The sequence below is a fragment of the Pomacea canaliculata genome, linkage group LG1 (genome assembly GCF_003073045.1).
Source record: "Pomacea canaliculata isolate SZHN2017 linkage group LG1, ASM307304v1, whole genome shotgun sequence".
NCBI lineage: Eukaryota > Metazoa > Mollusca > Gastropoda > Architaenioglossa > Ampullariidae > Pomacea > Pomacea canaliculata.
Window position 1 is genome coordinate 6985954 of NC_037590.1, and position 24102 is coordinate 7010055.

At 43.0% G+C, this 24102-nt stretch overlaps 1 protein-coding gene across 2 annotated transcripts; it reads right to left on the reverse strand.

The window, feature by feature from the left end:
• Positions 1 to 1250: 1250 nt before the first annotated feature.
• On the reverse strand, positions 1251 to 22579 carry LOC112555577 (transcription factor Sp5-like). Of its 2 annotated transcripts, none has more exons than XM_025224127.1 (2): positions 7768 to 8180; positions 1251 to 7253 (listed from the first exon to the last, which is right to left on the reverse strand). In XM_025224127.1, the coding sequence occupies exons 1-2, from the start codon at positions 7801 to 7803 to the stop codon at positions 5919 to 5921; spliced, it is 1371 nt and encodes a 456-aa protein (XP_025079912.1). In that variant the 5' UTR covers positions 7804 to 8180; the 3' UTR covers positions 1251 to 5918. The 2 variants fall into 2 exon arrangements, with proteins under 2 accessions (XP_025079912.1, XP_025079828.1); XM_025224043.1 differs by lacking the exon at positions 7768 to 8180 and adding an exon at positions 20720 to 22579 and having other exon boundaries at positions 1253 to 7253.
• Positions 22580 to 24102: the final 1523 nt, after the last annotated feature.

The window sequence follows — 24102 nt, forward strand, 5'->3', positions numbered from 1 at the left end:
TGTTTGAAAGAGTGTTGTGCCTACTATACCTTGTGTAAGTGTGTGTGAGTGTGAGAGAGAGAGAGAGAGAGCGCTAGTGAAAGAGATTAAGAAGATTTTTTTATTTCTCTGTTTTTATTAGGTTTTTTTTTTAATTTGCTGTAAATATTAAGATAAGCTATATAAATCTATCTACTTAATACTAGTATTATTATTGCATCAATTTTGCTGCTGTAAAGAGATGAATCAACCTCTTGTCAAGATGTTATTCTGTGCTTGCTGAGGACTCCACACTCAAAAGTGGTTCACAGGAAGTCGGGTATGGTGTCACATCACGGTACCCTCACAAGGACACGTGACATTCCCCTCTGTGTGCTGGGGGATGGATAGAAGAAGGGTGCGCATGTATAATTATATAGAATTAGTATGCACTTACATCCTTTAGTCCATTTTCAGTATAAACGTCTAAAATAAATCTGACAGCTGTTAAGCTACCAAAAAACTGTGTCCAACAATTTCATTTTATTTTTTTTATTTTTTTTTTTGGGGGGGGGGGGAGTGAAGTTGTTTTCTTTTTTTCCTGAATTTAACCTTTACAAGTGTCTGTGATCTGAAATATCTTGGACTAGTGAGAAAGCATCACCTACACTCCATCCCTACTTTGGTTGGCTGCTGCTAATCTATGCTGGACATGTTTTAGCTCTTCAACTGAGGATTTCGTCGACTGAAGCTAACCACCGCTTTATCTTTGGTGGCCTTATTTGCTCCCTTGATCGTGCATGTAGCCTCGGAGCACTGGAGGTCCCGGTTTCCCGTGCACAAACAAGTTGGCGAGGGGATGCCAAAAGATTTGTCACTCGCCACTGCGCTGGGGGAAGACTGTACAAGTAGGTCTGTAGGTGCGAGGCGAATATAGAGTAGTTCACCGGTCCTCTACAGTTTCCTCTTTGTGCACTGCGACTGCATTTTCAAGCTAAACCGAGTCCAAGACGAAAATAAACTCAAAGTTGTTAACTCATCATCATCATGATGTTCATCAATAATTGAATTTTTTACTCCCTCTTTCGAGTTTGAAGAGAATACATCATTAAAATATACGCCCACGCACACTTTCGTATTTTCCCCTTTTTTTAAATTTTACTAAGAAGGTAACATTTCTTTGAAAACTTGGTGGTGAGAACTTGATGTTTTGTTCACTAGTAATACGCATCGAGATATATATATATAAAGAAGAGTTCATAAGAACTGAATAATGGGGTCAAAATCACAATATCCGTTGAATATCATAGATAACCTCAAATTTTACCATGTTCTTTAAACAATCCGAAGTAAAGCATGCAACAAACCCTGACAAATTGCAGCAATATAAACATGTACGAAGGTGGCTCCTTTTCGGGTGTAAAAATAATGATATTTTGTAAATAATTTCATGACAAAAAAGAATGTAAGTTCTAAGAGTGTGTTAAATGATGTGAATGTAAGTATATATATTTCAAATTAAAACACATTCGTCCAAATGTCGGTTGTGAAGTGTTTCATAACTTGAGAGTTTTACTTGATCTCACCGGCACCAAGGCCTTACTTTCTTTTCTTCCCTACTTTTATGTCTTTCACACTTCCGAAGACCACACATGTGCTACATATGTGCACTGCATATGGTGCATTGCAACAATAGTTGTATCGTGTAGATGCCATAAGTATTGAGGGAATAGTAGGATTCGTAACCAGGTCATCGCCCTTAGTGATATTTTGTGGTCTGTGACAAACCCGAGACCACGTGTGCAGCCTAAGATCGTTAAGACCTCACCGACCTTCTACTTTCAGAGGATGGTAGGGGTGTTCAGAGGATGGTAGGGGTGTTCAGAGGGTGGTAGGGGTGTTCAGAGGGTGGTACGGGTGTTCAGAGGGGGATGAAGAAGTCTGAAGGATCACAAACAGAGAAGTTGTTCTTGAACAAGTCTTGTAGTGTCTTGTAGTGTCTGCGGTGACACCTCCTAACGGCCATCGTGACATCATCATAATGGACTGCACCAACACGTCCTGCAATCACTTACTTCCCTTACAAGCTTCCAGGTGCCTTTCCTGCTCCTCCATCCTTCACACGCTCCCTCCCCACCCCCATCAGACATACCTCTCCTCTCGAAATGCGCACAAAAATAATAAAGACAAGCTGTGTGGACACACTTTCACGAGGTTCGTTATGGCAACCAGGACAGCAACGAAAACACAGGAGCGCAGAAGGGATGTATTGCACGTGCAGCCGCCTCACGCCGTCACCAAGGCAACCAGTGCGCGTGTCCCGCGGCTGCCGTGCTGCACGTGGGCCCGTGCACCTCAAGGCCCTGCCCGGCCCCCCTTTGATGTCGGCGGTTACGCACCGGCCCTCGACTTGCCCTGACTTCAAGGCACCACACCGCCCTACCCCCGCCTCCTTCCTCCAAGACTCGCAACTGCTGGCCTCATCCCCTCCCCTAGACCCATCCCCCCGCCTTTCCGATGTCGTCAGGCTTGGCGTGCACACATCTGAGGCTGCATCTTACAGCAAGCGGCAACATCTGCGCGTTTTCTGAGAATTTAATCAAGTGAGGAAGGTGGTGAGTGCTTGATGCACTCCAGGCTTTAAACAAGGCCCCCAAGTTCGTAAAAGTTTGTGTGCGTGAGTGTGTGCGTGCGTGGGAGTGAGTGTGTTGTGGGCGAACGAACATATTAAGTGACGTCACATGGAACATGTCCGTCGATGCGAAGAGAATCCGTTGAAATGTAAATGAGCATCATATTCCTTGACAGATGCGGCCATAGTTTGGCAAGTCCTCCGATTTGATGTGAACTCTTTACGAAAAAAAAAAACCCTCTCTTGTTCTATCCTACTGATCGCCTGTCTAATCGATCCTTTTTCTTTCATCTCCCCTTCCACATCTCCTTCTTCTTTTTTTTTTTTTTTTGTTTCTCTCTCGTGCACGCGCTCACACACACACATGAGTAAAATCGAATGTATTCCTCAATCATACACACACACATATAAATGAATAAAATCGGATGTATTTCTCGTTTTCCCCGACAAAAAAGAACGAATCACGCCCAGGGTTTTCAGTTACCGCGGAGCACATATTCACATCACGTGTCTCAACTGTCCAATCAGTAAGCTGCGTTTCCTGCTTGGCTGCTGATCCTTTTTGCCATGATCCTACATCAAGCGGATCTGAAGACGAGGAGGTCGCCTGCCGCTGGGGTTATTTCATGCGCTGTTGGCAGCGCGCGCTCATCTGCCACGGGACCTTTGGTCGCCGCCATTCTTTGGACGGACTTGAAGATCTGTCCTTGCCCTCGTCGTCTCTCTTCTCTTCAACTCGGTTGACGACAAGCTCGTAGGCGCTGTACCCGCACTGAGCATGCATGCCAAGTCATCTCTCTTCTACTAAACACTGGTTTAATATTAAATAAAATCAACACTGAACTGAATCATCGCTGTATACAAACCATTTTATTTCAACAATCACCTTTTTAAAAAAAATTCAGAACAACTTGCGTCTTGTCATTAGGTTTTCTGAATTGGCTGGTTCTTTACATCAATGAATATATATATATGAGGTCAGTGGCCGATATTTTGTATTGTTCAATTTTTGCTAACGCAGTCATGAAATAAATGAATAGTGATACAGGTAATTGTCAGTGATAAAATTTAACAAAAATGATTTTCCGACACTTGGACATGCATGACTATGCACAGCCTTTCTCGCGCTCGTTACCAAGCAATCATTTTGAGGGCATTGAGAAATGCAAACTGAGTGTGGGATTAATATTTCACTAGGTACTTTTCTTTCCATAAAACAAAACTCTATAAGTCTGCAAGTTCCGAGAGTTTTTTTCTCAGAAACATAGAAGCAGCGCTGCGTGAGCTGAGTTCACATCAATAACACTAACTCAAACGGATCGCATTTTTTTTTTCTTTGAAATTCTTTTTCTCCAACCTTCGTTGTTCATTCACCAACGCAGCCATCAATAATTAACGAAATACTATCTAGAGTTGGTTTCTAGTATGTTTCCAGCAATCTATAGTGAACAGGTGATAAAGTATGAAAACGAACCGTCATATCTGTTTAATATTTTAATCTGATGTTAATGCCTGTCGCACGAATTACTGAGACAGATCTTTAAATGAATGTATTATACTTACACACCACAAGAATGTAAACAGGATGGTAACAAACTTTGTGTTCTCGGAAAACAGCAATAAAATTTGATAATTTACCCTTGACTTCGGGAAAACAAGCCTTATTTTATTCGCGCTCGATCTCCATCTCAGAAAACAATACGAATGTGTAACAAAAAAAATTCACCGATTCTAAAAAATCAGATATGCTAATGTTGCGGTCATGAACTGTTTCTTTACCTGGAAAAAAATTCGTGTAATTTTTCATCGAATAATGATCAATCTGTTTCTCATTCGAAATGTTAGATAACAAATCTTAATTAACATTTCCACTTAATTGTATTATTTATTTTTATTTACCCCTGAGCCAGGAAGACCTGAGAGGATTTTATAAGCATACATATGTTTATGTGGACATCAACTAACGCACGCGCACACACGCACACACGCACACACACACTAAAAATATATACCTCGCATAACATGCAATGAAGCGTATACTTTATAAGTTTATAACATTAACTGAAAGAATAAAAGATTCTTGGCAAGGATATAAATTCATTAACTTTAAAATAATTAACAAACTATATTTCAATAAACTATTGCGTCTCCACACAATAAAAATAATGAAGAAAATGATTTCCCTGTGTGCTCGATGAAGATATTTGCACTGTTTGTGCAATTTCACTTACTGGACAGGTTAAGGCCCCAATTCTCAGCAAAGTTTCTGGGACAGAGTGAAATCCATCTTTTACAGGGTCCCCACAGCTTGTGACAAGGAGTTTTTAATCACTAATGTAGTCACAAAACTCTATGATATTGTATTATCATCCATTCATTGTGTATGACTTCTGAAAATTCTATATTCAAACTATATTTTCATTCAATAATTTTCTGCACTCTTTTATTTATTATTCTCATTTTTGAGCTTTTAATCTGTTCTTTTTTGACACTGGGGTCCTGCATGGGACGAATTTCTCTCTTGGCGCCCTGATAATGGAACACGTGACAGGGTGACGAGCAACAGCAACTTGTCGGGAAGCGACACCGACGACATCTTGTTATCAATGACCGGGGCTCTGTATCACAGACTTCGAGATAGAAGATGAGTTATGTACATGTTCCTTTGACTTTTGTCACGGTTTGTTCTGCAAAACACTCCTGCGAAATGTTCTTCCATTTTTTTCCCCCCACAAATTCGTGAGTTGCGCTTAACACGACAAGAAAGACTTGTGACGAGGTTTTAGTTTAGGTCAAAGGTTATGCCAGAAGCTGGTGATATTCTTTGCTAAAGAGGCTTGTCTAAAACATCAAAAATGTAGTCGAATTATTGGTAACTTGGAATTTAATATCCTGAAAAAAAATAGCATCACTTCTTCCACTTCTTCACTTCTTAGTCGTGTTACTCCTGTGACAAAGAACACCTGCATTTGTAATCATAAGATAATACGAGACGCACTTTCTTTTCAAATAGTTGGCTTGTTCAGCGACATCTGCTACCACAAAGCTTTGCTTTAACATGTTAATCAAATTAAACATGAGACACAAGTATCCCTCAAGTAGTAGCTGAGTCTATTCATCAACATCTGCAACCACATCTCCTTCACTTCAACCTTATAATCAAAACCAAACATGAGACACAAGTTTCTTTCAAGTGGATGATGGGTATGTTCAGCAACATCTGCGACCACACAAACATTTGCTTCAACCTTAAACATGATTGTATATCACACCCTTTTTTTTTTCAAAGTAGCTTGGGTTGTGCAACATCACCGGTGATGTCCCGGAATCAACGAACTTCTGCCTCGTTCTCGTCAAGGCCTTCGAGGTCGATGGTGTCCGAGACGTCCGACTCGACATCGCCATCGACATCGATATCATCATCTTCGTCATCGTCGTCGCAGAAATCGGTGGCGGCAGCAGGAAATCCCCGCCCAGAGGATCCCTCCCGTTCGTCGTCCACCTCCGCCAGGTGGGAGGGACCCGGAGATTTGGTCCTGACTGCGGCCTTGCCGCGGCCTTCGTGGGTTTTGATGTGCTTGGACAGATGGTCCGAGCGCATGAACCTCTTGCCGCACTCCGTGCAGGCAAACCGCTTCTCCCCCGTGTGCGTGCGTAGGTGGCGCTGCAGCTCGTCCGAGCGCGTGAAGCTCTTGCCACAGAAGAGCCAGTTGCAGACGAAGGGCCGCTCGCCGGCGTGCCAGCGCAGATGGGCTTTCAGGTGAGATGTCTTGCCGTACACCTTGCCGCAGCCGCTGACGTGGCAGACATGCTGCTTCCGTTTGCCAGGACTTCCGCTTCCGCCGGCGCTGGCATTCTGACAGTTGGGGCAGCGGCAGCGACGGCAGCGTCTGGTGGGCGCCATCGGAGGAGGTTTGAACCCCGGGAAGAGCTGCGCCAGGCGAAGCTCCGCTGCGCTAGGAGTGCCTTGGTGACCTGCATGCCCCGGAAGTCTTGGGTGCGCGCGCACAGCAGTGGCAGACGTGGGTGGGAAGAGGAGATGGGGAGATGGGTGGTGGTGGTGATGGTGGTGGTGGGGATGATGGTGATGGGGATGCATCTGCAGGCCGTCCGGAGACAGGCTGGCCCCCACGGGGGAGTGGACGCTCCACCATGACACCTCCGCTTCGGTGGCCGGTGGTGGGGACAACTGCTTTGACTGCTGCACGTGCGGGGAGATCGGATTCGGGTGGCGAGGTCCCGTGGGGGATGGGAGGCCGGGGGCTGGATGCTGGGTCTGCACTCCCACGCTGAGGGGGGAGTGGGGCAGGAGGGCCCTACCGGCGGCCAGCAGGTTCTGCTGCAGGAGACGAGCCTGGTACATTTCGTACTCCAGGGCAGTCGGGGGTGACCTCCCGTGGCCTCCAGGGTTGCCGATAGTGGGCGCTCCTGCTGCGCTGATGCCCACCGGAAGGGCGTGTTGAGAGGGAGTCACGCATGCGCCATTGTTTAGGTTGATTTCCGATAGCGGATGTTCGAGCGAGGCTGGATGCGGGTTTCTGGCTGTCCACCCGGAAGACACAGGCAGGAACGTAGGAAGAGGTCTTCTCGCTTCCGTCAAGGCGGGTATACGGGTGGGCGACGTGCAGATGACTGGAAACCTCTGTTTACCGGCCATGAAATTCTGAAACGAAAGATCAGAAAAAAAACTGCCAGTTGTAGAAAGTATTGTGACGAAATAAACCTTCATTGCATTCAAAGTATGTCACTGGTAATCAAACCATGGTTTTAAACATTTTCAAATGATGTGTGACTGTGTATAAGAGGAAACATAAAGCTGTATCTTAATTAAATGATACTTCAGGTCTGAACCTAGTTCAGGCGATCATCGTCGATCCCAGTTTGGTTACAAACAAGGAAGACCTCCATTCCGACCAACGAACTAGGTCTTGAAGAAGGTTTGTAATAAGCTTTTACTTCTTATCTATCCTACCAGACATCGTGTGGATCTCTTGTGTCAAAAGAGACAAAGAAAGTATGTGAAATAGTGACAAAAGTGTGACAGTATTTCTCAAGAGTGATAAAAGTGCCATAAAATGACAGTAACAAAATAAAGATATATGTCAGTCTAAATAAATACGCACAATAAAAGATAAATAAAAATATGAAAGAAATGAAATAGTTGTAACAAAACCTACAGTGCAAGGCCCTGACAGACACGTGGCAAGCTCCATTCTCGTGTCTACGGAGGACGAAGAGCAGTCGAGCTTTTGTCTGGCGGTTCCTTTTCGTTTTCTCTCTAAAGTAAACAGGAAGGCGGCTCGAGAAAAAAGTCGTCTACACCATCCTTCACGCGTGGGGTAGCTCCTCTCTTCGATGCATCAGCATTCACTTTCGGCGAATTAAGAACAAGAAACTGGAATTCCCACCACCACAAAACCAGTTTGTGGTTGATCAGTTTTTTTAATTAAGAATCTTTGACTGCCCCGACCAGTTTCGAGTCCGGGACGATTCGTCTCTTTACACAATATCTAACTGTGGCTCTCTGTCCGGATACTTTACATTCAACTCTGCTCGTTCGATCAACCCTGAATGTTGAGTATCACTAGGTTTATCCACACCCACTTCACTGCTTTCCTGTCTCCATGTCTTTGATCGGATATCTGCCTGTCTGATTTTATTAACGCGCACGCGTTCGCATGCGAAAGAGAGATGAGGGGCGAAGAATATCAAAGAGATTCGCCTGCCCTAGCTTAGAAATGTATCTTAATCGAAAGAAGAAAAGAAAAACAACAACAGAAAAATACTTTTAAACCACCAGACAAATCTGATTGAATTCCGTCCAGTGGGGGACTGCAACGTCCCCCACCGTCCCTCCCCGGTGAGGAACATCAAACAACATGTCGGCTCTCTTACTAAGAGCCTCTTCTCTCTGTGAAGGACCCAGGTACTGGCAGGTGTCGGAGAGGCGGTGCAAGCCACGCGGCACCTCAAAGGAACGGCGGCAGCGAAGGTGATTTACACATCGACCGGTCAGTCTGCACCTTGCTGGCGCTGTAAATCCATTCCCTTTGATGTCACCGCTGCACACCTCGCAACACCTTACCTCCCGTGCCAGCGGGTACCGGCTAATAGATCGGGTCGGCCCCGCTGGCTCGGGCAGATGGCGAATTGCTTTTGTCGATACTCCAGCTCAGAAACCTACAAGTATATTCTTTCACAATTTTTTTCTGTTGTACAATTGTATTGTTCTCTCTAAAATATCCGTTTCCAATGCAAACGTTTGATCGGTTGCATCAAAAAGATCGACATTAGTCAGATCGCAATGCGCTTCCTTTAGAAAACCTTCCGAATGACAGGTTTCCATTAACGAGTAAAAAAGAAAGAAGAAGAAAAAAAGGAACACACGCTCGAGACAGACAAACGAACAGAGAGATGGCTCGACAGGAGAATAACCGTTATTCATGGTCCATGTCATATGAAAGGTCGCCGGTCCTTGTAACTCTACTGTCGTCGGCAGCTGTCTCATTGCCTGGTCTAATCGATTATCGATGATCTACGATGATGATAAATAATCGATGAATGATCCGGAAGCAAGTGCGCAGTTCTTTGTTTCAAGAGGGTTACTCACTCCGTAGAGGAGGGAAATGGGGGAAGTGTGATGGGGTGGGGTGGGGTAGATGGTGGTGGTGGGGGAGGGGGTGTGAAGGGAGGAAAAGGAACTTGCCAGTGCAGCGCGCAACGCCCATCGATGGCTGATAGGATTAGGTTCGATCTCCTGCAGTCTCCTGCAGGCCGTTTGATTTTTTTAAAATTATTATTATTTCTTGCAGTATTAATTGATCTGACGAAAAGATGGAAGCGCGAGTCGCGTTGATGACATTGCAGCCAGTCGGTCTCAACAGTAATATCCTGTCAATGGTCTCAACACATCGTTCCTACCCCTTCTTCAGACAAAGAGAAGGAGAGAACAAAAAAATTGCGAACGGAAGAAGGAAAACTGAGGATATCACAGGAAACGATCACCTGTAGGTGGCGCACAAGAGGACGACATGGCGATGACTATGACGATGGGACAAACGAACAAAGATCGCAGGTTGAGGTGGGTTGGAGGGACCGGAAGTGCAGCACCCCGCCAGACTGCGAGTCGCTAACCATGAAGCTAGCATTAAACTGCTAATATTTAATAAGCGGTTTAGTTTACAGATATACATGTTAGCCTGCAGTTAGCTTGACTATCCAACTCTTGCCGGTTACTATAATCAGCTGACCAGCTTAAATATTCAGTACACTCGTACACCTCTAACATAGATAGGTCATCAACTTTCAGAGCCAAAGGTCACAAGGCTGTCTTCCAGGGAGAAAGAAAGACGAAAGTACAGCCAGACTGACAGAAAGAAAAAAATAAAAAAAAAATATTTCAGCTTCGGGGCAAATCAAAGAATTGGCAATGTAGTTATCACAACGATTTGTTATCATTTTATTTAAGACGACCGCGTGAAAGGAATTGTGAATAAAGGACATGTCCTGAAAGCGGTCGTGGTCCCGTGACAGGATTTCGTCTGTATCTTGACGCATGCGTGTCGGGGGAGCGTAGGCAGGAGACAGTGTCCACACCTGCGTGACCCCCGACCGAGACGAGTGAAGGCTGGCCCTCCGAGTGGCGAAAATTAATTCTTTTATTGAAGAACTTGCCCCCAGGGACGCAGCCTCTTGTTCTGGGGCTTGTTTTTCCGACTCGGATTGTCTAAACCCTTACAGTATCTCTTGCTGTGCTTTGAATGCAAACTCCCTCAACTGTGTACCTCCACGAGCTTGCACCCAGCAAAACCTAGCGCTTCTCTCCTTCTCTCTCTCTTTTTTTTTTTTTTTTTTTTTTTTTTTTTTTTTGCAAAAGTGTAGAAAACACACGTGTAACAACTTATTAGAGTCGCCGCCCCTTTGAAGTCTCCAAGATCAGAAGGGGTGGGTTTTCGTCTCCAGGCTATGAGTGTCTATCTTTCACACAAGGCTCCCTCCCTGCCTCTTTTTCCTCCACTTCCCCCGACCACGCTACCTCCGGTCTCTCACAAGAGTTTGCAGGTAGTGACAAGGTGCACTGTTTGACCGGCGCCTTTGATCTTGTTTGCAATGACTCATTCTCGGTTTCACGTGAAAACGGATGTGAATTCTGTTTCAGGTAAGCCGTGAGATAGCTCTGGTCTCAAGCATGTATAGAGAGGTGTGTGTGTGTGCATGTGTGTGCATGCATATGTGTGTGTGGGGGGGAGAGAGAGACTGTGTGCTGAAGAAATTTGAAAAAGGAGGCTAACAGTGGGATACATGGAGAGAGGATTGCATCCAGTTTAGGTTAGAGGTTTGGACATCGGTCGTGGTTACAAGCAAGTTATGAAGTGAACATGTTGCCCTATGTCTGTACCTAGCTACCGGCTACCTGCCATCTTGCATTAACCGCAAGAATGTGTGTACTTGTCTTGTTTGACCCCACTGAGACTTTATTTGACAACTTGTTTAATCAGGGTGAGACTTATACTTGAAACTTGTCTTGCTTAATCACAGTGAGACTTTAACTTGTCAGCTTGTCTTGTTTACTCACGGTGAGACACTTACTTGTCTTGCTCACCCATAGTGAGACATCTACTCGTCAACTTGTCTTGTTTACTCTCGGTGAGACACTTACCAGTCTAGTTTACCCACAGTGAGACATCTACTTGTCAACTTGTCTCGTTTACTCATGGTGAGACACTTGTCTTGTTCACCCACATTAAGATTTTACTCGTCAACTTATCTTGTTTACTCTCGGTGAGACACTTACTAGTCTAGTTCACCCAGTGAGACATCTACTGGTCAGCTTGTCTTGTTTACTCACGGTGAGACACTTATTCACCCAGTGAGATATCTACTCGTCCACTTGTCTTGTTTACTCACGGTGAGACACTTGTTCACCCACAGTGAGACATCTACTTGTCAACTTGTCTTGTTTGACCCCTTTGAGACGTTTGTCAGTTTGTTTGTCCCCAATGAGACTTTTACCTGTTAACTTGTCATCGTGTTTGTCATAATGTTACTAGGAGAATATTAGGCTAAATATGTGTAATTATGTCAACCGCGTTGGTGGAGACGGGGGATTTAACCATTTAAAAAATGAAATAAGTTCAAGAATATGCAGCATAGAGAATTTCAAATGTTTTATGTTTTAGAATTAAATTACGTCTTGCATAATTTAATGTTCAAATACTGTTCTTAATGTTTGACAATATAAACTCCGTAAACATTTTTACAGTTTCCTGTTTGACCCCAACTACCCGTCTAATAATAACAATATGTTGAAACATGTGCCCCGAAAATGTTTCAGAAATAAATAAATCCGAGCAGCAAAGAACCATGAGGTCTCGAAAGACAGACAAGTGCTATTCCCCATTCCATCCTTGCTTTTACTTGTGTCAGGGGGTTGGTTTTCTTTCTCTTTCTTCTCTCTTCTGGATGTTTGAAAGAGGTGGGGTAGTAAGAATAATTTCATTTATAGCTCCTACCACTTTATTTCATTTATGTATGCAGATGGATTCAGTTTTTAAAAAAGCATAAAATAATTATTCAGGAAAGTGTTTAAATCACTGTTCTTAGTGGTCTGTTTCATCGAAGAAATATTTATTGACAAGCGGGGAGATGGGGAGGTTTCATTCACACTCTAACTTAATTCGCACTTAAGATGCACTTCTTAAAAAATCTCTCTTCCATTTTAAGCAACCCTTTTCTTGAAAATGTTATTATTCCTTAATTCTTCGGATCAGCTACTTTGCTAATTTTTGCTCAAATTAAGATCAAATCAAATAAAATTTATAAGAGATGATAAGAAATTCCCCGGCTTTCACAGTACTAAAAGATAATTCTAATTCAGTCAAACATAACATCTAAAGCAATAAAAAAATTAAAATAAATGTCGACAAAATATTATCTGAAAGCCTATTATTGACGCTGTCCAGTACTTTGTCTACCTCTGAATTTAAGTAAGTGAACCTTGTGGTAAAGAAACAAACATTTTTAAATTATTACTTTTCGACTGTCTGTATGTTCTTCCCATCTCCGCTACACTTATTTTATTGTAGGACCTATGGAGTCCATATAATGTTCAACTGATGCGTGGAACTGACTGCTTTTTACACCTCCGCCCCCTTCTCCCCTTCAACCACCACCACAACCACCACCACCACTACCACCTGTCCTACGAAATAAGATAATTTTGCGAGACATTTTCTGTCTTTTTTCAGTTTAAAAGAAATAAAAATCTAGTAAAATAAAATCCCGTGTTCCTAAAGCATAATCCGGATACACAAAGTACCCATGTGTTTGACTGTTTTGTTTATGTTTGCTTCATTGGTTGAGTGGTTACGTTTATTTTGTTGTTGGTTTATTTGTTAGGTGTCTGCGTTCGTTCGTTTGTTTGTTTGTTTATTTTGCGTGCTTACGCTTAGTCTGTCGCTGTTTCATGGCTTATATTGCTGGTACCTTGCAAAAGAAAGGCACGAACATACTGTGCACTTAACGGCAATGTGTTTATTGTTATATGATCCTTTTCAGTATTATTCTGGGGGAAAATATCAGAATTTATCGAAGATGTGCTTCGAATATGAATTATTGTGTCAACAAATGTTTTCAGCGCGAAATCTTCCCAAGAGGAAAACTCATTTCGCAAAGTGTAGCCGCAAAGTTAGGAACATTCTGCATCATAATAATTATGTAAAGTTCCATAAGTTACAGAGATGTCCACCCCGTGGAGAGGAGACTTAAGGCCATGTATTGCCGATGCCCGTCTTAGCCTTAGAACATGAATCTTTACCCCCAAAGTAGGCAGACCCCGGCCTCTAGAATTTTCCGTGAAAGTGTCGATAAGATGAGTCAATACTTGTTGTATAATATTATATAATCCGAACGACTTTTTCTCTTTCTTTTGCCATCCCATGTAGTGACTGAAAACTACCAGAAACATACCGAACGTGTTAATGTTGGAGAACACCTTGATCCTCTTCCTGACACCTGCCTACCCATCCTCTTCAACTCAAGAAGATGAAGGGATCCTAGAACAATTCCTAAGAACCCTCGCAAGATGCTAGGAGAAATAAGCGGGACCTTTACAGTAACAGCAGTCTTCTGTTACCTGTTTGCTCTTATCCACCATACTCTCCGGGTGGTTTATTTGACAGAAACCTGCTCCTAACTAGCGATAATTTCGCTCAGATGAAGTGAGGGAAGGAACACTTCCAGAAGTATTGTGACAAGCGAGACCAAGGGCTAAACTTCCAGAACTATCTGTGTCTGTATGTCTCGACATTTCACTGTGGACTGATGTAGTGGACTGTGTGGATGTGTAGACATGGGGCAGGTTGTGGCGCGGTAGCTAAGTCATCTGTCACCACGACTGAGATTCGGGTGTCAGGAGTTCGCATCTCGGCTCCGATACACATTTCTTTGGATGTGACATCTAGTATAGGTGTGTGTGTGTGATCTCTAAATGTGTTGGAGCCATTAACTCACAGCCATCGCCTAAAGAGAACTTTCAGCCCAGATAAACTTTTATTAAATACGTTTTACAATTAAAGGTAAAGAAAATTCCTTTGTAAATATAAAGAACTTCGTTTGCAAGCGGTAGATAATGAGATAAAAATGATTTTGCACTGACGCTTTCATTCGTAAAGACATTAGACGATTTGTATCTATATACATAGCTGGTCATGTGCCGACACAACTACCTTCATCTTTTCTTTTCTTTTTAACAAGCGGTCAGACTCAATGCTAACAAGATTCTATCCAAAGCTGCCCTGACAGAGAATTTGCAGCAGGTTAGTTCATAGAACATCAGAAAATCAGATGTCTTGTGGATCAGATCCTTGTCATCACGTGGTGTCGTCTAGTCATCATATGTTGTCGCCTTATTATTAAGTGGTGTCGCCTGGTCGTCAGATGATGTTATCTGTCATCATGTGGTGTCGTCTAGTCATCATATGGTGTCGCATTATTATTAAGTGGTGTCGTCTGGTCGTCAGATGATGTTATCTGTCATCACGTGGTGTCGTCTTATCATCATAAAGCGCCGTCTTGTCATTATGCGATGTCGTCGTTGAAGAAGGAAAAATAGAAATAGGGATCAAAGGCAAGAAGAATCATGAACAGGCTTCAGCGCTTTTGCGATTATGTCAGAACTATATAATTTCAAATAAATAAACAACAACCAGGAGAAGCTGAAAGAACCAAGAAAGGAGGACGTGCAAAAAACTTTTTCACGTCTTTTAATTTGAACTCGAAGTGATATAACCAATCCCGACAATAAATTATAATAATGCGATCAACAGCATTGATGGTTGAGAACAGCCAAGGCAACCACTAATCAGACTAAATGACAGAGAAATTAGTGTCAATGTCAATAATCAGACTAAATGACAGAGAAATTAGTGTCATGTCAATAATCAGACTAAATGACAGAGAAATTAGTGTCAATGGCCGCTAACGAGGCAGACAATATGTTGCTGTTTAGTGACACTAGTGAACTACAAGACAAGGTCCTTTAATTTTCCGACTCAGACCTCACCAGTTCTGAAACAAATTAGGTATGACGGGTCGTGTAAACTAATTAATTAATTAAGAAACTACAACTGGTGAATTGAACAACCAAGCGATATTGCAGGAATAGCGGGAGAAAACAATACAGACATATCAGTGGAACAAAAAGACAACTGACCAAAAAAGAAACAAAATCACATATTTCAGCTAGTCATGAAATTCTAAAGTCAACTGTAAGTCTACTGTAAATGTTTTGAGATGGTAGACTCATTTCCTTGAGTCAAATGACGAACAATAATTTACTCGAAACGAGACGCTTCAATTATTAATTAACGAATTCTGAATTTTTATTTTAACTACTAGAATTGTATGTGAAGCTACAGATGAGGGTATTAGACATGATCCAGAAATTAAACAACTGAAGAAATCATTAAACAAATGAAACTGATTTTTTAATCCTCCCCAGGTAACTCGTTTCAAACTTTAAATAAAATTATTTTTATAGTTATTGTTGCAAGAAAGTTGATTATCGGAATTTCTTCTTTCATAAATTTTTATAGGAAGCCAAAATATTGAAGCATTTATCATGTGTGTTGATTGTTAGAAACAAAAATAACATTCTCTAATGTCACCCGGGGTAAAAAGTCTCGAATATAAAATTCTGCGAACGCCTTCTTTTCACAGATGTGAGTTTGTCCAAAAAATTGAGAAAAATGACATGGTTAAAAAAAATTAAAGTACAGTTTGTACTTGTCATCACGATCACAAGTTGACAGGGTCGAAGTGAAAATAGTTCCAGAATGCTCGTTTTAAAGATAAAATGATATCTTTACAATTTCCTCTACTAAATATAATTAATGAAATATCTACCCTTGATTCATTTAAAACATTTACTATGTGTTAATAGTCTCTCTCACACACACACCCCTACTCCCCCGCCAACTTACACGATTATCGCTTTCTCAAGTGGTTTAATCATTAAGATTTACTGGAGACATGGGAAATATCCGAGGAGTTATAAAATCCCGTTTCGTTAACACCAAACGGCAAAAACTTGAGCAAAGAAACTCTTTGAAGTGCAGGTGCAGTTTTGCAGTAAGCCAACATGGCCAATAAAATGAGGAATTTTGCAGAAACCATGAAAATACCAGTAGCCGTCGATACACGGAGGAATAGGATGTGATGAGGGCGACATTTATAACCCGTGTCAGCAAAAGACAATAATGAGGAGGGCAGGACAAAAAAAAAAAAAAAAAGGAAGAAGAAAAGAAGCAAGATACTTTAGAAAGGGACATCAGGGGTAAAAACACACTTGAAAATTGCAGACATTCAAGTCCAGTAGAAATAATACTGCAAGCATTCTCCAGGAGTGGCCGTTAAAGTTGGGGGAGTGGAGATGGAGCAGGCAGGTTGAGGAGGGAATAAGCAAACATCTATAGACTTCATACAAATGTGTTATTTCCTAAATTTGTTTTTGTTGCTGCACAGTTACTGGAACTTCATTATTACATGTATCTAAGGTGTTTACATGTCACTAATATTTCCTCTGGACACATCTGAGTGAAGGCAAGTAAATGAGGATTACATATACATATACATATACATATACATATACATATACATCACAGAGCGTCCATGAGGAAGGATAATTTTTAAAGAAAATTAACAGTCAACCACCTTCCTTCAAGAAGTCAAAGAAGTATTATTTAAGCTACAATATTTCCCAAAATTATGTTTTTAAAGAGATTATTCTTTGTCCTACTTTCACTTTTTACTTCATGGTTTTTATGACGAGGATTAAATACTTTCTTTTTGGTTATTTAACAGATTTTTCACATACTTATACATAACTAAAACCAGACAATCTGAGTAAAAAAAAAAAAAAAAAAAAGGAAAAAAATATAAGAAGAGGGGAGACTTTTTTTTAAAAAAAAGCTGTTTCCAAAATTTTCTTTGTCTCTGATTGAAATTAGATGAACGCCAAATAATTCGTCCGCCACAGCCTGAGCAAGTGCTGCTGTTTTCATCTTATCTTTCGTCGACTGTGTTGTCGCTGTTGTTGGATTCCAGAAAAAGAAAGGAAGGACTGTACAGAGAAGCTCGTGAGTGACTGTTGGCAATGTTTATATCACATTCAATTCCATACAAACTGTCGCTTTCTCGAGTGGTTTAAATATTTATACGAGACAAATATTTTGCTGAAAGTTAGATGATCCCGTTTCGGTAATCCGGTATGTGGCTACACGAAAGAATTTTCAGGCACGAGTAAAATATTGACATTTATAAAGTTTTAAATGTTGAGAGAGAGAACTGCCTTATTTAAGAGTAGGTGCACCTCCGCTAACAGACATTCAGCAAACAGGAATTTAATTATAATTATCTCTCTACCTCTATAAGAGATTCTGGCACCACCCTGTTATATCTCTTTACAAACATCTTGGCATCACAGTGCTAGACATCTGGAACCTTATACACAGCTATCATTTACCTTTCATCATTATAGGAGTAGCAAAAGAATATATAATTATTCTCAAAACATTTCCCTTAAATGCTTGCATCCTGTTTTTCTTAGTAAAAAAATTATATAGCTCATTCCTGATCAGTTTGCATGGACTGTATCTCACTGAGTGAAATGGGGAGTCGACTAAATGTTACAAATATTGTATTTTTACTTGCCTAACCCATGTCTTCCAATATCTCTTCGGAATGGACTGTGTCTTTTCTCGCGAATAATTTTACTCCTGATTAAATTTACCTATTTAATCCTCTTAACCGAATCGTAACGCGCCGGTGCCAATCCAAATCCTTTTCGAATACCTTATTGCTAATCCTAATTACAGGTTAATTACTGGTGCACAGGGTAGTGTTATGGTCACTACACTATATCCTCCCTGTTGGTGTACGAAGTGTTGTCCACCTATCTGCCCTGTTTAGTGTGTCCCACTGAGGGTCAGCGACTGCCGGCCTGTCAACTTGTCTCTGTCATCCGGACAGGCCGCTGGCGGCGCTCACATCACTAAAACTAAACAAACTGTGGAGTTTGCCAAACCGCCGAGTCACAATGTCGCCATGCGGCGTAGGTTGGCAAAGAACCCAGTCATCTACTCCTGACTGCCGACCCTCCACAAACAAACAAACAGACAAACGAATGGGCGAGACGAAGTTGCAGAGATAGAGTTTATTAGCTCTTTCATTTTTCGGATCTCGGTAATTAAGGGTTTGTTGTTGTTGTTGTTGTTGTTGTTGTTGTTGTTGTTGTTGTTGTTGTTGTTGTTGTTGTTGTTGGCGGCGGAGGGTGAGATGGATATACTAGAAGGTCAGGGTTTTTGGCTCTAATAACTATCTCTTGCACGCTAATTTCTCTTGGCACAGAACACGGGTGATGAAGGTTCGTAACGCATACTACTCTATGCATGAGGGTCAGTTATCGACACAGTACCCGGGGTAGGGTACAGGAAAGCTAGTCATGAAGCAAAGTATAAATCAGTCTATCAATCCATATTTATTATTTGTCACAGGCACGAGGCTAGAACAGAAATTTTCCTCCGTCTAATGAGCAACACTAAAGACAATATATAATAAATAAATTGAGTGTAGTTAAAACACCCGCACACACAGTGTTGTGCACGGTCTCTTACATATATACACACATTAACATTCATTTTTCGTGATGAGTGACGGACTGTTGTTTACTCCTCGCTTACACATTCCACCCTCTATCACGACGATAAAATTACAAGTTACTCCGATTCTTCTTCTACAGCAGCTGCAGCGCTCTTGTCTTCCACATCCCTATGTACATTTACTGCGGCCCTCAACATCAACTCCCAGGGAGGGAAAGTCGGACAGTGTTTTTTAAAAAAATCTCGGCAAGAACTTCACGCCAGCAACACTCTCAGTAAATGTTGAGTAGAAAAAAACAAACAAACAAGGAAACAGTTCAGTAACAGTTGTAAACATTCCTTTTCAAAAAGACACGGAAAGCGCTCCTGTCGTGACACAGGGTCGGAGGTTGTGAACTGTATCTATGTATCTATGTACCGTGCGTGTAGTCTCATATGCCGAGCAACAAGAGAATTTGTCCCCCTCTTCTTTCCTTTATTTCTATGTTCCACGACTGAAGTCTCGGCTGACCCTTGAGGGGGAATGTGTGTGGGAGGGGACAGTGATCCAGACCGGAATGACTTAACTGGGAGGAAATATTTGGCAGTGGTCATCGCTGAAGACTTTGTCTACCTGGAGGAGCTCAACACACAGGCTTAGGAATAAAGGCTCTGTGGGGCGATGAAAGAGAATGCTGAATGATGCCCTGTTCTTCCTACCAGCCCATCCCCCTCTCTCTATACCAGTCCTGCCAGATCCCCACAGGTGCAGTTCTTTAACTGCCTCCAATCAGCCAATTTGGGGGCAAGTTTCAATCAATTGCTGATTAATTTTGGCATGCTTTTTATGTTAGAACTTCAGACCTAAAGCGGAACGGAATCTCTGTCCTTACCTGCTCTGTGTCCAGATACTCCTGCTGCTTAATGACCGTAAGGTTTATGTAAAAATAATTTTAACTTCCAAATACAAAGACCAAAACAATTCTTGGTACACAATTAAAAATGTGTAAGCAATTTTAGCATTATAAATATTGACAAAACACAAACAAGATGCTCGGTGATAATTAAGACTTCTCTATGTCACAATTAACTCAATTGTGGCACTCTATTGCCATGAACAGGGCAGAATGATGATGATGATGATGATTATTATTATTATTATTATTATTATTATTATTATTATTATTATTCCTCTTAACCAAAATGTTGCACTGATCGCATTCTGACCACAGCTAGCATTTAATCAGCATTAGTTATGTAGCAGGAAAACATGACTGAAACATCATCAAAGGAATCCTACATCAGTGAGATGAAATACTCCCTGTCTAACATCTGTAAGCCTTTGTGAGACACCCACCATTAATGACATTTAGACATGGGCATCTTTTTCCAGCAGTAATGATGGTCAGGTGGTCAGTAGGTCCTTCGTTCGCAAACTACATTTACAGGTAACTTGGGCCCAAGAACCTACACTGGGATTAACTAGTAGTTAGGTCTCCTCCTTCGCTTCTTCCGCCGATATTTCTTCTTACTGCTCGTGTTCTCATGTATCAAATGGTATGGCTAATACGGAGAAGTCATTTATTATCGTAAATAAAATATATGCTGGGCTACAGTATTCACCTCTAATTGTACAAAAATGAAAGAAATGTAGACCCCCCCCTCCCTTAAAAATAATACTATTTAGTTTAGAAATAGAAGCAGAATACTGTAAGTTCACACAGTTTGATCACACTAACAGTTTGAGTAGCATGTGGTCAGATGCTTTCAGTAGTCCTAGGAGCATACTAATGGTCATAATATTACAATTAACAGAGGATCAATAGTCCCGGGAGCATGTTAATGGCCATAATTAATGGATCAATGAACGACGGAAGAAGCGAACACAAACCCAATGGTCTAACACTAAGCCCCAATAAACTGGTCCTTACAAGGTGAGAAACAATTTAATAAAATTTAAAAAAAAAAAAATAAATAATTAAAATCAACTCACCTGTGACATGTGATGGGGAAGACCTTGGTACTGGGGCAGTGCGGTGCACGCAGCCATGTCCACCAGGTATGGGCTTTTAATCTCCAGGTAAGTCGCTTCCTTCACAAGACACTTTGCTCTCAGCTTCGCATCACTGACCAGTCAAGGTGTTCGCTCGGCAAGAATGGACTCGAACCTGTGTATGACCTCTCGTCACTCGAGCTGCTGATGGTGCGCCGGGCGCTTTCGTGGATCATGCTTCAGCATCCCACACCTACCCTCCCCCCAGCCGTCGGTGTCGCCCGCTCGCCGGGTAAAGACAAGTCAGGTGTCTAGTGGGCGGATCCCTCCGCCTGTCCGTCTAAATGTTTCACGCGCAAAGCACGCGCTCAGACGCTGAGCACGGTAGCCGATGTCCCGGAGGGACACCACTCGTTACAACGTGAGACCCCCTGAAGCCAGAATTCCAGGCGATGAGACGAGATCCTGCGGTCGAGAGGTTTGATGAAGGAATAAACAACAACAAAATCCCACCGCACAGTGGAAATAAGAGCCACCCTGAGTCTCCCACACAGTCTTCTCAGAAAAAGAGTCGTTATGGAGGGAGAGGGGAGTACGCACCAGTCAGAGTTCCAAAAAATCCAAGAACCTCAACCTCGAAGAACTTTCATCTGCAAGGCTCTCATTCGGTTGACAAGCAACGTCTCTCTTCCTCTTTGCTCACCTTAGGGTGAGAGCTGAGACTGGGTACCCGGCAAGCCAGAAGAGCTCGAAATGTACCCGGCAGTGGAAGTCGGGTTGGGCTGAGCAGTTCATGACACGGACACCCCTCGCGCGCATCTACTGCACTAAGCGCTACAGTCTTCCTTCCTTCCTCCTTTCCCTCTAGCTCGCTCCTGTGTGTATTTCGTCGACCGACTTCCCCCTTCTCGAGCCTCGCTCTGTAATTTCTACAGTTTCGTCTTTGAATAGGCTCCTGCACTTAACGCACGTCTTGGGGCCTCAGATCTGCCGCCCTCCAATCGGGTGCCCATATTACCCCTTTGAAGTTCACCGCCAGCCAATTACAGTCAATAGGCGGCGGGGTTTAAAAGGAAATTAAATCCTTTCTGTCCATATGCTTCTTAAGACGAGTTTGTTGACACGCATAATAGCACTGATTATGGCTTGTTATTCCGGAGGGTGGGCCGGGGCGGGGAAGTAATCGCCTTCAAGCGCATTTACACACACAAATAATTGGATTTCGGGCCTCAAAGACGCCGGCAGCGGCGGTTCCTGCAATCCCATTGGCTTGAGCGCGTCACGTGACCGTAGCGAGCTATAAATCAACTCTTTGTGGACTCGCGCCTCGCCCCAGACGGGGACTGGTTTCCGTGTGGCTAATTTTCTTATTAGATAACCTCTCGTTAGTAGAGCTAAGGTGAGCCAGCCTTGGGGCTGGTCGGGAGGATTCTCTTGAAGACTCAGCATGTTTGAGTGACCTCCCGGCTGTTGGTGGGGGGGAGAGTGGGATGGGGGGTTACACACGACTGCGCCGGCCGTAAAATTGAGATCGTCTGCTACTTGGCAGCTTGACCCGCCCGCTACATTCCATCGCCGGCGTGTTGCGCCCCAAGTGCCCGCCCCCTTGCAAGTACAGCCCGGCCTCCTTCCCTCCCCTTGTTATGGGCCTCAATACAAGGATTGCCTCCCTTGTCCTCGCCCTTGATTCGCGCCCGTTAGAGAGAGACGCACACACACGCACTCGCTCACAAGCGTAGGTATGCTCCCTCCCCACCCCTCTCTCTCGCACACAGCAGGCAGCCATGGGTAGGTGACGACCAGACCCCGCCTGCTCGTCATGGTCTGGTGATAATCCCCTTCCCGCTACACCTGTGGCGTCAGGAGGGCATGCTACCTGCTCAAACAGGGGATTCAATGAACCTTGCATTCGTCGGACCGAACGTGTTACATTTACTGAAAACGGAAACGGGTAGAACAGCCAGTGAACTAACGGAAAGTGTCATTTCGAGCAGTAAAGTAAACAAGTCGGATCCAACTCACACAATTACTTCATTCACTCTTAAACCCTCCTTCTAACAACAATTATCAGAGGCGCGCGCACACTCACGGTACATTTTGTTAGTTGTCGTCAAGAGTGATGTTGCAGATGATGTGAAGACCTTCTTGGTGACTAGTTGTCTCCATCTACAGCCAGAGAGTAGCATGGTGGTACAGTGCTGAGAACAGCTGTTATAGGGTTAAAACAGGGTTTTAAAAAAATTCCTAATATTAACTATTGTTGGAGGAGTGGATGTGTGAGCAGTAATAATATAATGAGGGTACTAATGGTCAGGACAGGGTACCAGTGAAGTCACCGTTCTGAGAAGATGTGTTATCAGAGAATCCGAGTGACGAAGGCTGACGTGCAAGATGATGGGGCTTGGTAGAAGAAAGACCTCTGTCCATACACTTTTATCTTAATTAGTGAGACTCGCAGAAGCTGATATCATGTATTATTGGGTGGATAAGTTACGGATCAGATATTATCATTTGTTATTCTGAGTGGATGAATGTAAATATTTGGGTTTTTTTTTTTTTAATTGATGACGAGCTCTGAAGGCGTACACTTTTTTTTAAAAAATATTAATGCTATATACATGTACTCATTTATCTACATACCTTTAAAAGACCTCTGTGTCTCAAGAACATTACTACTTTTGTATTTTTGTTGAATATAACCGCCAATACAAAAAAAAAAAATGCACACACACACACCCACCATAATTATATGGTAAAATCTGAGTTCGAGTTGACCTGCTTTTGTTCCTCCAGCGTCATTCCACTCTCTAGTGCTTTCATGTCCACCACCGATCTCCTCTGCTGGCTAGTGTGAAAGTTTCTGTGTGGTGCAGTGGTGCACTCATAACTGTCCTGCTGCTCATGTATCCATGGATCTACCTATATCGATGTCATGCGATACATCTCTCGATACAACAATACCAACGAGGGAGCAGCTTGGGATCCGGAGGAACGTAAGCGGACATCAATCCCCGACACATTTAAAACATCTCGTGGGAGAGGGCGCCTCCGTGCACAGATGGCAACTCGGAGGGAACTTCAGGGTAGCTATGTCGCAGTGTCTGTCTTCTTCGCTGGCGAGCGAAACGGTTGCAGGGCGTTCTGGAATAATATTTATCAGCAGACTACGCGGGGCCCCTGTACTCACTTGCTGACTGCTGTCGTCGCTGGAAGACCTTCCCGTGCTTTCGCTGCCCAAGACGATGCCAGGCCGGCAGGGCGCGCGCTAAATAGCGTGCTAAGACATGGGCGCGAGGGAGTGTCGGCTCCCGGCCTTTGATGTCAGGTATCACAGGCCCGCCAGAGGGCTGACAGTAATCCAATTAACCCGCCGCCTCCCTCTT